Raw genomic sequence first — 12,208 nt, forward strand, 5'->3', positions numbered from 1 at the left:
CGTAAGTGAATCTTGTTTAGGGGTGGGTGCTTCATGTGAGTGGGCGGAGCTAAAGAGCTATTTTAGTGCATGTTGATTTCTTCTGTGTAAATGTTTTTGTACAGCATCATGGGTAATGTAGTTTTTTTTACCAGCAATTCTGCTGTTAAACATGATTATTTAAAAAAAATATATGTTGTTCAAAACCAATTTTCCTATGAAGAAAATGAATGGAGTTTTTACTTCAGTAACCCAACAGTTGCACTCTATACAGTGTATGTATAGTTTCAGTTCTTATATAAATCTAAAAGATATAACCTTTACACTAGAAAAAGACCCAGCTGAAGACTTGACAAACAAGAAGGCATTCTTAGGGGTGTTTCGGGGTGAATGAGTTTCAGACAGCGGCTTCCTGTTGAGAGGTGATTCAGCTCAGTGTGTGAGTGTCTGAGGCACCTGATCATGGAGGTCCCGCACTGAATTCCTCCTCTGCAGCTGAGCATGTAATGGAGCACTTGGCTACTGCACGCTGTGAAATGCTCTCCTTCTCGTGCCAGGGCTTTTCCTGTCATTATCTTTCTGCCATAATCCAATATATTTTGATACATTTGTAATGTTTATATGAGACAAAATGTAGTTATTTTTAGTTTTTGCAGTCAGAATACTGCCGAGAAAGTTTGGAAGAAAGTAGGTGTGCCTGTGTAGATGGATATTTTAATATGGTCAGATAAGCTCCACCACTGATTTGCCTGTTCTCTATCCATCTGAACTGGTCCAGACAGCTGGTAGGTGTACAGCTGGTTGTTTTATGGCACACCTTGTTTATGGTGAGAAAAATATTGCACATTGTGTTTACCTTTTGTGGTCTTTTGGAACAATCAACAAATTATAAGACTAATTGTTCAATTATGTGTGAACATTCTGGGCAAAGATGAGCTACAGTCACATTCTTTTGGTCCGGTCTTGGTCAAAATAATACTGGTATGTTTTCATATGAACTAAAGTTTTTACATTACATTTCAGAAGACAAGTTAGCTTAACCTTACTCCAACCCAAAGTCCAAGTAAGCCTACATTTGCTCAGAGAGGAAACAAATGACGAAAACTAAAATTGTCATCATGTCATTCCAGATCCATAAGACTTTGGTTAATCTTCAAAACACATTCATTTTAAAGATCTATTTTTGCTGTTTTTGCCTTTATTTTGATAGGATAGTATAGAGACCTGACAGGAAATTAAGTGGGAGAGATATAGCTCTTTATTGAATGTCCAGGGAAACAAAACTTAAAACATCCAAAAAGGTGATAAAGACATTATCATTTTTAAAGACGTTGTGACAAAGATTTAATTTAGGCTTTTATTTATATATAAACCATGATCGACACATACATGAATGGCAAACTCATGCGTGTCACATACTATGATAGACCTCATTGGTTTTCATGCATCATGAAAAACATCACACATGTACAAGTTTTTGTGTTTACCATACAGTGATGCGCTGTATGTATGTATATATGTTTATATTTACAAGTGAATAAAAGCTTAAATGAATCGTATCGCTTCTCAAGACTGATTAAACCTTGATTCATATGGATTTATTTTACATAGCCTTTACCTTTTTATAATCTTATTGGATCTTTTTAAAGGGTTAGTTCACCCAAAAATGAACTAACCCTTACGCTGATTCATTATGCTCCAAAGCTTCCTGAAGCAGTGTTTTGAACTAAAATAACAAAATAAGTCATTATTTTGTTTTTTTGCCGCACCAAAAGTATTTTCGGCGCTTTATGATATTAACATTGAACCACTGTACTCACATGAACCGATTTAGATATGTTTTTAGTACATTTATGGATCTTGAGAGAGGAAGTGTCCATTGGAGTCATTGGATTTCAACAAAAATATCTTAATTTGTATTCCGAAGATTAACGAAGGTCTTGCGCGTGTGAAACGGCATGAGGGTGAGTAATAAATGACAGAAGTTACATTTTTGGGTGAACTAACTCTTTAAGTTTTGGTTACCTGGAATTTCAATTGAGGGATGGAAACCTCTCAGGTATTAATAAAAATATCTTCATTTGTGTTTCAAAGATGAACGAAAGTCTTATGGGTTTGGAATAGGGCTGCACGATTAATTGCATGCGATTCTGCTTTCAAATGAAGCGGCATTTAATAGACAGAACCGTAGATCACTGACAAGCTACGCAATATCGCGTTCATATCGCAGATGAATCGCCTTCGATAATGAACGCGATATTGCGTGGCTTGTCAGTGAACTACGGCTCTGTCTATTAAATGCCGCTCCATTTGAAAGCAGGTGATGGTGATTTAGCGGTAATCAGGGAACCGGCTTTACTAACGAAATGCGCGTTTTCATTTTTGGTTGAACTATGCCTTTAAGATCTAAGGGAACGTTTAAACCTTTTAAAGGATCATTTGCCTTTGTGTATTATTGAAAAAATGGTCAGGTTTTTTTTTTTTTTTTTGCATCATACAGATTTTGCAGGGGAAACCTATGAGCAGAATTGTAACTGCTTGTAAATTCACAAATGCTGGAGCAGTGGTGTTATGGACTCCCTCTAAAGGCTCCGCCCCCTCGTTCAGTGCTCTGCTTTGACTGGTGGAGTAACGGTCTAGGAGTTTGCCTTTGAAGTTTTTTTTGTATGAGTGAGGAAGTGACTGTTTGTGGTCTGCAGCTGTGAGGCGGCTCAAGAACCATACGGGTGAAGTGCAGTTAATGCATTGAGACTTGTTGAGTCCCAGTCAAAATGATGATTACTGATAACACATTTACAGACATGTGATTCACAGTTACTAATTTATCCTTTTGATTATGTCATACTTTTTCTCCCCTCTTAGGTTCATTAAGATTTTATTTTTTAAGTTTACTTTTTCTGACCATTGCCCTCTCTTTTTTACAATTGGACATGGTGGGGTTTTTTTTTTCTTTCTTTTTTTTTTGTGGATGTGCCTTTAAGACTCCTATATAATGCCCCCTCTTCTCATATGACATGTGGAACAGGGCTTACTGATTGGTTACAGATGTGTTGTCTTATCCTGTATACAGTAGTTTGTAACTGCCCCATCCTTTAATAACAATCTCTTTGCAAAGTAGGGGTGTAACGGTTCAAATTTATCATGGTTTGGTTTGTGTCATGGTTTTATGGTCACAGTTTTGGTATGGTTTGGTATGTGCTAGGTTTAGAAAAAAAGGACTACTGTCAAATAAAAATAGACCATAAGAACAAATAATCAATCTACAAGCAATAGCACAAATAAATACAGTAATGTTTCATACTTCTAACTAAGGTTGGGTGATACAGGTAAAAATGTATATCAATAATTTTCTAAATTTTGATGATATGGATAGATATTTTTGCATTTGCTCTTAAAAAATGGAAAATGGTGATATTCCCCCTCCCCCATGCAAAATATAGAACAGCTAATGTTACAAAATACAAATTGTTTACTCCAAAAAGCCTTTGTGTGTCTTGGGAGACAGTGAGCTCACTCTCATCTCTTCTCTTCCTATTGGAATGACCTGTGAACTCTGTGCAGATTTAGTCTTCCTGTGTCACACTGAAAGGAAGTCAGATGTTGTAGATAATGTTGCGCTTTCTCAGCTACAGTCTCAGTTGTTATTGGCTTAAGTTTGAGATGTCACCACACTCTATGGTGTATTGTTAATGTCAGAATTCAGATTTTTTTTTTTTTTTTTTTTTGGTTTCGGTTTCATTCTCGGGCCCCATTAATAGCATTGACTTGGGTGTGTCTCCTGTGTGTGTATGTGTGTGCGCGAGTTCAGGCGTCTCCCTTTTGAAGAACCATTGCAGTTTTTCAGATGAGAGAGACAGAGAAAGAGTGAAAGAGAGGTTGTTGTGCTGCGGCTATGAATGTGTGCCCTGTGTGGGCATTCACAGGTCAGTTAGAGAGCGTTTCAGTTGCTGTGGTTTAACCAGTGCAATAATGATACCTGCATTCTCTTTCATGGAATAGTTTAGACAGAAATAGACAATAGAGTATCTATTGACCCTTAAATTTCTTAGTTTATCTGGCAGATGTACTATACAAAGTATCAGTCATCAGTCATCAGTCATTGCTCCAGTCTTCAGTGTCATTGACTAGGGGTGTGACGAGACGGGTATCTCACGAGACGAGACAAGACTCTAGATTGAGTTCAATCATGAGACGAGACAAGATTTTTACACACTATTTTTAAGAAATCTTCAATGGCATAATACATGACTAGAAAAAATATTCTGCAGGTGTATTTGAAATGTTTAACTAATCATCTTGTAATGAATGTCATTTCAGTTCTACTTTCTGAGTATGAATTATCATATGCAGTAAAAGACAACAATACTCAAGTACTGTAAAAGGTTTTGCCACTAACTCAACGGACTGACTTCTCTTCTGTATGATTTCAGTCTCTTCAGACCTTACTGTACATGATTTATGAGCTTTTACAACTTTTGACCTCCTAACTGAAATCCTTTCCACAAACTGATCATAGAAATAAAACAGTATAAATAAAAATGTTAACACTTTACAATAAGGTCTCATTTATTAACATTAATGTATTAATAACCAAGATCAACTAACAATGAGCAATATATTTGCTACAGTATTTATTAATCTTTGTTTATGTTAGTTAATAAAAATAGTCATTCATTGTTAGTTCATGATAGTTCACAATGCATTAACTAATGTTAACAAACCTTACTGTTTGTGCTTAATAAGATTAAGAGAAAACTGTTATTCATTTTTATGGTAACACTTTACAATAAGTGCAACCATAATCGCACTCTCTCAATATTCAAAGTGCAAATAAGACCAACATTTTTCTTTGATACAGAGCTAAGAGATGGTTACAACTACACTGCCCAGCCTAAAATAGCTTTCATATTGAGAGATATCTGTATTCATCAGGGAGCCACTTTCAAAAGGCAGGATATTGAAATCGCGTTTGAATGCGCGCTCGCGTTTACTTTCACTTTCAGCAATCGCGCGTAACTCTGTAAATATGGAGTGGCGGCGACCGTTATCCAACTGAATTAAATGTTTTTTATTTAAATACAAAGAAAAACGTCTGATGGTGAGGTGTGATATAAACGTAGTGGTGGCATATTCTTTCCTAATCATCCTAACCACTCTGTCATTGCAATATTACGAGACTACTTCTCGCCTCGACGAGAAATCTCGTCACATTTTAGTCTCACACCGCTATCATTGATGAGTGCTGACTAGTAGTTTGGCCATTTCTAATCATTGGAGGAGACTTGTCCCCTTCAGTGTCTATGGTGGGCACCACATTGTAGATTATGTATTGTGTTTAATAGCATTTGGTGAAATAACATGACATTTTAAGCAAGAAATAAAATGTAAATGTACAAAAGAAAAATCCCTGCTATGGCTAATTTCATAGCTAGCGTTTTATGCGAAAAATATTTTCACACATTTTGCATAAATTGACAAAAATTACATCTTGAAAATGCACTTAATAAAAATTGTCTTTTTATATAGGCTAACATTCTCATATTTGTCTGCTACAGATTAAAGTACATGGAATTCAGCTGAAAAGCTGGAATTTGTCTTATACATAAACTGAAACAGGGAAAACCTGCTGAGACCCACCACTTTTGTCATATTAATATGATTGCAAATCATACCATAAACCAGATGTTTGTAATGTAAATCATTTAATTTTTACGAGAGAAAGTTTCCATGACTCTCTGTAAATGAAACTTCTTGCAGTGATTTTGTCACATCATCAGCCAAGGCAGCTGGCATCCAGTATGATGTTGAGCACAGTCACTGCTCTGTGAAGTTTTGAAGCTAGAAATGGAAAGTGTTCTACAGTCCTTCATTCATGGGCCGACAATCAACACTGTTGGTTATGGAACAAGTGGGACGATGTGTGATTGACTGGGGAGTTTCCATGCCAGATGAAATTGGGATGAGGATGTTGACTGGAGTACATGGGATGATGGCTGGAAGGAAACAGTCAACAGTCAGAGCCAGTCAGATGTATTGACTACTTCCTAAGATCTCCTATAACAGCGAGGCATTCTGTGAATACTGGGATGAGTGGGGTGACATATATTCTGATGGCTCCTTCACTGACAAGCTGGAAAGCATGAAAATGGATGGAAAGAAGGCAGTGGAGACCCCATATACATTAATGAACTGCAGGCAAAGACGGATACCGCTTGTTACTGCCTGTAATGTCCACTGGCATGTCAAAGCCACCTTTGAATGCTGGGAAGAGTGTGAGGACATTTATGCTGCTGGTTCCTTCAATGACAAGCTGGAAAGCAGGTCAATGTATAGAAATAAGGCAGTGGATAAACCCTGCAGGTCCTATGTGCCAAAAATGGCAAATATGGACCCCAAAGATTTCCTTTGTAACCTCTAATGTCCACAGGCATGCCAAAGCCACCTTTGAACACCAAGACGAGTGGAGTGAGATGAGAGGCAGGATCACAGCTGTGGCTGGCTGAGCTCGATGAGCCAAATTGAAGCATTAAAAAAGTCTTCCTTCATCTTAACAATTGAATGAATGAATGAAAGAACATTTATTTCCCGCCTTCCCACAGGTGGCATTAATGTAGGTAATGTTCATCAAAGCATTAAGCTTCTTCACCAAAACTTTTCAACTTTTTGCTCTTACCTGTGAAGTTGATTAAGCTCGTAATGTGTGAGCATAAAATGTAGATATGAATGAAATCAGACAAGATTAAAATGATCCCTGGCTGTAACAATAATCACCTGTAACAACCGCATTAGCTAGAGAGATAAACTGGAAGATGTAAATTGTTCACACTTTTATCATATTGTGTGAATGCGATGTATCTTTCATTAAAATGATCCTGTATCGATGACTCCTGGATCCCACCTGTGCTTTGAACTTTCTTATGAACACCCATGACCATATTTATTATAATCAATTTCAACGGTTTGTAATTTTGATTTAATTTTTTTTTTTAAATAAACAGTCATTCTTAATTGTATTGCTAATATGTCAAAAACAGCTGTTATTTTTTCTTTTCTCAAAGTCGTCACACCCAGTTATGGGCCTGTATTTTCAATTCAAATCATCCAAAAGTCAAGTAGTTTGCATCACCGAAAATTACTGTGGGGTGTTTATAATTTCTATTATAAAACGGTTACCATAAAGCATATTTCATATGCCTTGCACTATTTCACCATTAAAACTGAATGCTGGAATTCACACTTGTCTTCTGTGAACACTAGTAAAGCCTGCCTTCTTTCATTTGATTGGCCAGCTGAAACATTTGACATTGACGAGTGCTGCTAGACTGCTGAATCAGACCAGCCTAAAAATGTTTTGTCATCCAACAAACAGAGCTGTGTGTGTGTGTGTAACAGTCCAGCAGAGCAGCATCAAAACATTGGCACATTTTGGCCATTTGTAATTATTGGGGGGAACCTGTTTTTGGTGGTTTCACAGCCCTGTTGTTATCATGGACTTCAAAACACTACTAATAATTTTATATAGCTTATTATCAAATTTGTTTTGATTTTTATAATGCTCCTTAGCTTCTTTTCCATCATCCCGGTTACAGTGTTGCGCAACATTCTGTTTCTGATACCCACTTGCCACTTTGATGAAAGGAAGTCATATAGTATTTGAAAGTTTATTAATAGCCATTCAGATTTTTCTATTTGCTATGTTTATCAAACATCACCATGTGCTTAAATTCTGTACATTTGATCTGTTTTCAAACGTATGCATTTTCACATTTTAATCTGGACTAAAACATTCCAGCTCAGAAATTATATCTAGATACTGGTTGAAAATCAGATTCTTTATAGTTGTTTTCTTTTGCACTTTTTATAGTGTTCTTTTGCACAAAGTAAATTCCTCATACAAAGATATAATATGGCTTTAGGTTATTTGGAAGACATTGTGTGAGTTGTGCGATTTCTTATATTTTTGGAGCTAAATAGCCCCTAGTCCCTAGTCACATTCTGCTTTCATTGTATGAACAGTCTTCAGAAGTTCTCCTTTTGTGTTTTTCAGAGAAAGTGATTCAGTTTTGAGCATCACAATGTTTTCATCTTTGGGTAACTATGCCTTTAAGAAACGGGCACAGTGAGTCTGCTGCTTTTCTAGAACAAACAGAATTAGCCTTTGCAAAGCAGACAACTACCATTATGTAAATTACATGTAAAAGCCATTGAAAATTTGCATAATCTATCTTTACCACATCCATCTGACCTGCAAGTAGACGACAACCTTAGCAGAGCAAGACATTTTGGTCTCAATCTCAGTTCCTGGTTTTATGTTTAACATCTTTTCCAGGTGTTCAATATTTGAAGTATGTTGTCAGGTTGTGTTGTTTCTGTTTTAAGGCATTTCTTGGCCGCCTTGGAATGTTTTTGTGTTGGCTTCAGCAGGTTGAAATGTACAGGAGAATGTTGTCAATGTGATGCACATGATGTAACGTTGGTATGTGGTATTTTGTTGGTCTTCTTTGGACAAAACCCTCTTGTAATAAACCTCATAACAAATGAAAAAGAGAACAGGGTGTGCTTTAATAATAATTTTTTTCATAGCATGAGTACCACCTTTTGTACAGTATTTTTTTTATTTTTATATTTGACTTTGTAATTGAGTATATGCCCAAGAGCTTTAAAATATTTAAAGGTATTCAAATATGTTTAAATATTCTGCGAAGCCCTACACTGTTAGGCACTATAATGAAGCAGCCTATAACACGATGACTCCTACTGCACGTCTATGTTCACACTGCATCTAAATGTGGCCCAAATCTTCTTTCTTTTGTTTTTTTTTGCCCACATATGACAAATTTCTGTTTTCCCAATGACAGTGTGGACCGTAGAAACCACATGGAATCTGATTATTTCAATTCCGATTTGTGGCACTTAAATATGTGGTACTAAATCCGATACAGGTCAGATGTTTTGTAATGCGACCTCAGTGTGAATAGCAATTCATGCAATTTTTTTTACGTTACTCGAGATCAACATTTGTCACAATTCTGCGCTCAAGGGAGTCTATTCAAAGATTTTACATACCCACGTTATCAAGACAGTTGTGAAAGGTAGTCAGTAGAAGGACAGTAACGTGTCAGAACTCGTAAGTATTACAGAGAAAGCTGTATAATACAAGCAAAACATGAGGGCTCGTTTCATAAAAGTTTCAAAACTCTGCTTTCTTTTGTCACATCATTGTTTATTTTTCAAATTGCCTGGTCATAATTTCGCTGGCTTCCACGGCAGATCACATTGTAAATAAATGCATAATCACTTACTTTAATGCCCTCTGTGTTTACTAATACTGCGATTTCACGCAGAATTGGGTTACTTTTTCACTGTTGCCGCAGGTTGTTTTGCAAATCTGTGGGTTGAAGCTACCGCACCGACGGAACGCGATTGGGCTAGTTTTGGACTAGTATTGAGAAGCACTTGAGTGGATTTTGTGGTTAAAAACCTGGCAACCCCATTTGTATCGTTCTTTTGCGCATGCAGGTCATGTCAGAGCCATAATCTGATATTGGCAACATTCAAAACAATAGTCTGAACAGCTTTACAAAAAAATCTGATCTGAGCAAAGATCGAAATTGAGCATAAATCTCGCAGTGTGAACGTAGCCTTCGTAACTTGCATCATGTACAAAAGAGTGCATTTCCTTGCTGAATACGCCCTGTCTCTTTGTTTCAGATGGATTGAAGCATGTTTAAATGAGGATCTTCCACCCACCACCGAGCTGGAGGAGGGCCTGAGGAACGGCGTGTATCTGGCCAAGCTGGGAAACTTCTTTGCTCCCAAAGTGGTCTCTCTCAAAAGGATCTATGACCGCGAACAAACACGTTATAAAGTAAGACTTAAAAGACTTTAAAACCATTTTCACAAGCACTGATATGGTAATAACAGAAGGTTTGGATTCACTTGTTGCTTCTTTGTCCCATTTGTAGGCCACTGGGCTCCATTTCAGACACACAGACAATATCATCCAATGGCTGAATGCAATGACAGATAAGGGCCTTCCTAAGGTAAGCAGTGTAGGTGGTGAACACGAGTCTGCATGGTTCTGTCATTAGGAGCCTTTCTTCGGATTTATTGAGTCACTAACATGACAGAGCTTGTCAATGATCTCCTTTCCCATGTTTGGAAACAGTGCTGCATTCAGTCTCACCAAAGTACATGTACTTGTCTCTCCCTGTCAGATTTTCTATCCTGAGACAACAGACATCTACGACAGGAAGAACATGCCCCGCTGCATCTATTGCATACATGCTCTCAGGTACTGTTTCAACATTCATAATAACAGTAAATGTTTCTTCAGCACCAAATCAGAATATTAGAATGATTTCTGAAGGATCATGTGACACTGAAGACTGGAGTAATGATGCTGAAAATTCAGCTTTAATGTCGCAGGAATAAATATATTAAAGTTCAAAAGTTATTTTAAATTGTAATATTATTTTACAATATTAGTGTTTTTAATGTATTTTTTCAGCCTTGATGAGCATAAGAGACGTCTTTTAGAAGCGTTTAAAAAAATCATACTGTACCCAAACTTTTGAACTGCACTATATAATATAATATAATGTCTGTTTTTTAAAAATACTTTTTTCTGTTCATTCTCACACTTCCTGTTCAAATGACAGATTTACTTGTTTATTATAATTCATTTTAGTGAACTAGTACTTTCAGTGTTTCATGTAAATGAACCAGTTCACTTTAGAGCAAAATCATTTATAAATCAGTTTTTTTAGTGTTATAAGTTGTATTGAGTGTTATTTTATTGTTTTATGTTATTTTATGTGTTCAATTGAATACTGTGACCTGTATTGAGATTTGTTTTAAAGGTGCTAAAGAGAATGTTTTGTTTTATACATTTTTGCAATATTACTTGAAACTGTCTTTACTAACTGATAAAAGACTATTTATTAGGTGCGCTGAAAAGAATAATATTAATATACATCATCTGTGCACGAGTTAGGGCCTTAAAAACATCAGCCAATCGTTTACGTGATCATGGTGTAAACGAATGGCCCTCAATCACTGCCATTACGTTCCTTGTGAGAGACGAGCGTTGCTGCGCGCTCCAGTAACTTTCCACACTCCACAGGCGCCGCATGCAATGTTTTTGTCAGGAGACCGGAATAACAACTGCCGATTATGAGTTACCTGCAGTGAGTCCGACATAATGAATCCACTAACACGACACAGCGAATGCCGGTGGTAAACACTCGTGTTCCAATACTCGTGCACGAGTTTTGGGAGGCGCTCCCTCGAAATGAGCTGTGAAGGAGAGGGGTTGTTCTTACGCATGCGCTCATCTCAAAAACTCACTAACAGTCTTTGGTTTCTCAGTCGACGAAAAGATCCTCTTTAGCACCTTTAATTGCAGAAAAATACCTATAAATACCTAGTTAAATACTAGCTTCTCCAACTTAAAGATGATATGCATATTTAGACCTGATCTGCACCTACATGTTCTCATCCTTGAATTAACGAGTCAGAATTAATGAGGAAACCTGTTCTGGTTTCTGCTGAGGCACTTAACATGAGGCTAGAGAATCCTGCCGTTTGTAACTCTCACATTCCTGCTCACTGCAGAATTGACGCTGGGCCCAAAGGCCATAAATCTGGCCTTCAGAAACAGGAAATAACAGCATTTAGGGGGCGAGAATTTGGCAGAGGCCTGGCGTGTGATGAGGGGTACTGAATCCAGTTGTGGGTCTTTGTAGCGAGTATTAATGACGGGATGTAGGTTAAACTTGAAAGTCATACAGATAACATCTGACCCTCTTTCCAGTAGTGCCTTTTCCTGCACACACCTGTGGAATAGGATAGCTCTCCTCTGGGAAATTAGATTCTCATGATCTCTTTCTGTTTTCTCTATAGCCTCTACCTGTTTAAACTTGGCCTTGCGCCCCAGATTACAGACCTGTACGGCAAGGTCGCTTTCACAGGTGAGTCAGCTTGCTGTGGTATCAAAAGCTTGAGTTTATACAATAACAGCTGGAAAAGGCCCTGCTCCTGGGAGCTGTGGTCAATGTGAAAATCATTATCAATTGTATGAGCGTTTCCTGCCATTTAGGCTGGCCCAAACTGCCTGCCAAGTCCATGGATGGAAAACATTATTTACCAGACCTATTGAGAACAATGTCCAGCCAATCACATTAAAGCAAGGAAAAATGCACAGCCAAGATTACCTTCCAAAAGCTTA

General features: G+C 37.3%; 1 protein-coding gene across 1 annotated transcript in view; it reads left to right on the top strand.

Annotated features, from left to right (window-relative positions):
* Positions 1-12,208, top strand: part of iqgap1 (IQ motif containing GTPase activating protein 1) — a 51,025-nt gene that overhangs the window by 13,266 nt on the left and 25,551 nt on the right. Inside the window, exons 3-6 of the mRNA XM_067401974.1 lie at positions 9,691-9,847; positions 9,945-10,022; positions 10,197-10,273; positions 11,884-11,951. Coding sequence (XP_067258075.1) covers positions 9,691-9,847; positions 9,945-10,022; positions 10,197-10,273; positions 11,884-11,951 — 380 coding nt within the window. The remainder of the gene's footprint in view (positions 1-9,690; positions 9,848-9,944; positions 10,023-10,196; positions 10,274-11,883; positions 11,952-12,208) is intronic.

This window comes from Chanodichthys erythropterus, chromosome 11 (genome assembly GCF_024489055.1).
Source record: "Chanodichthys erythropterus isolate Z2021 chromosome 11, ASM2448905v1, whole genome shotgun sequence".
Lineage (NCBI taxonomy): Eukaryota > Metazoa > Chordata > Actinopteri > Cypriniformes > Xenocyprididae > Chanodichthys > Chanodichthys erythropterus.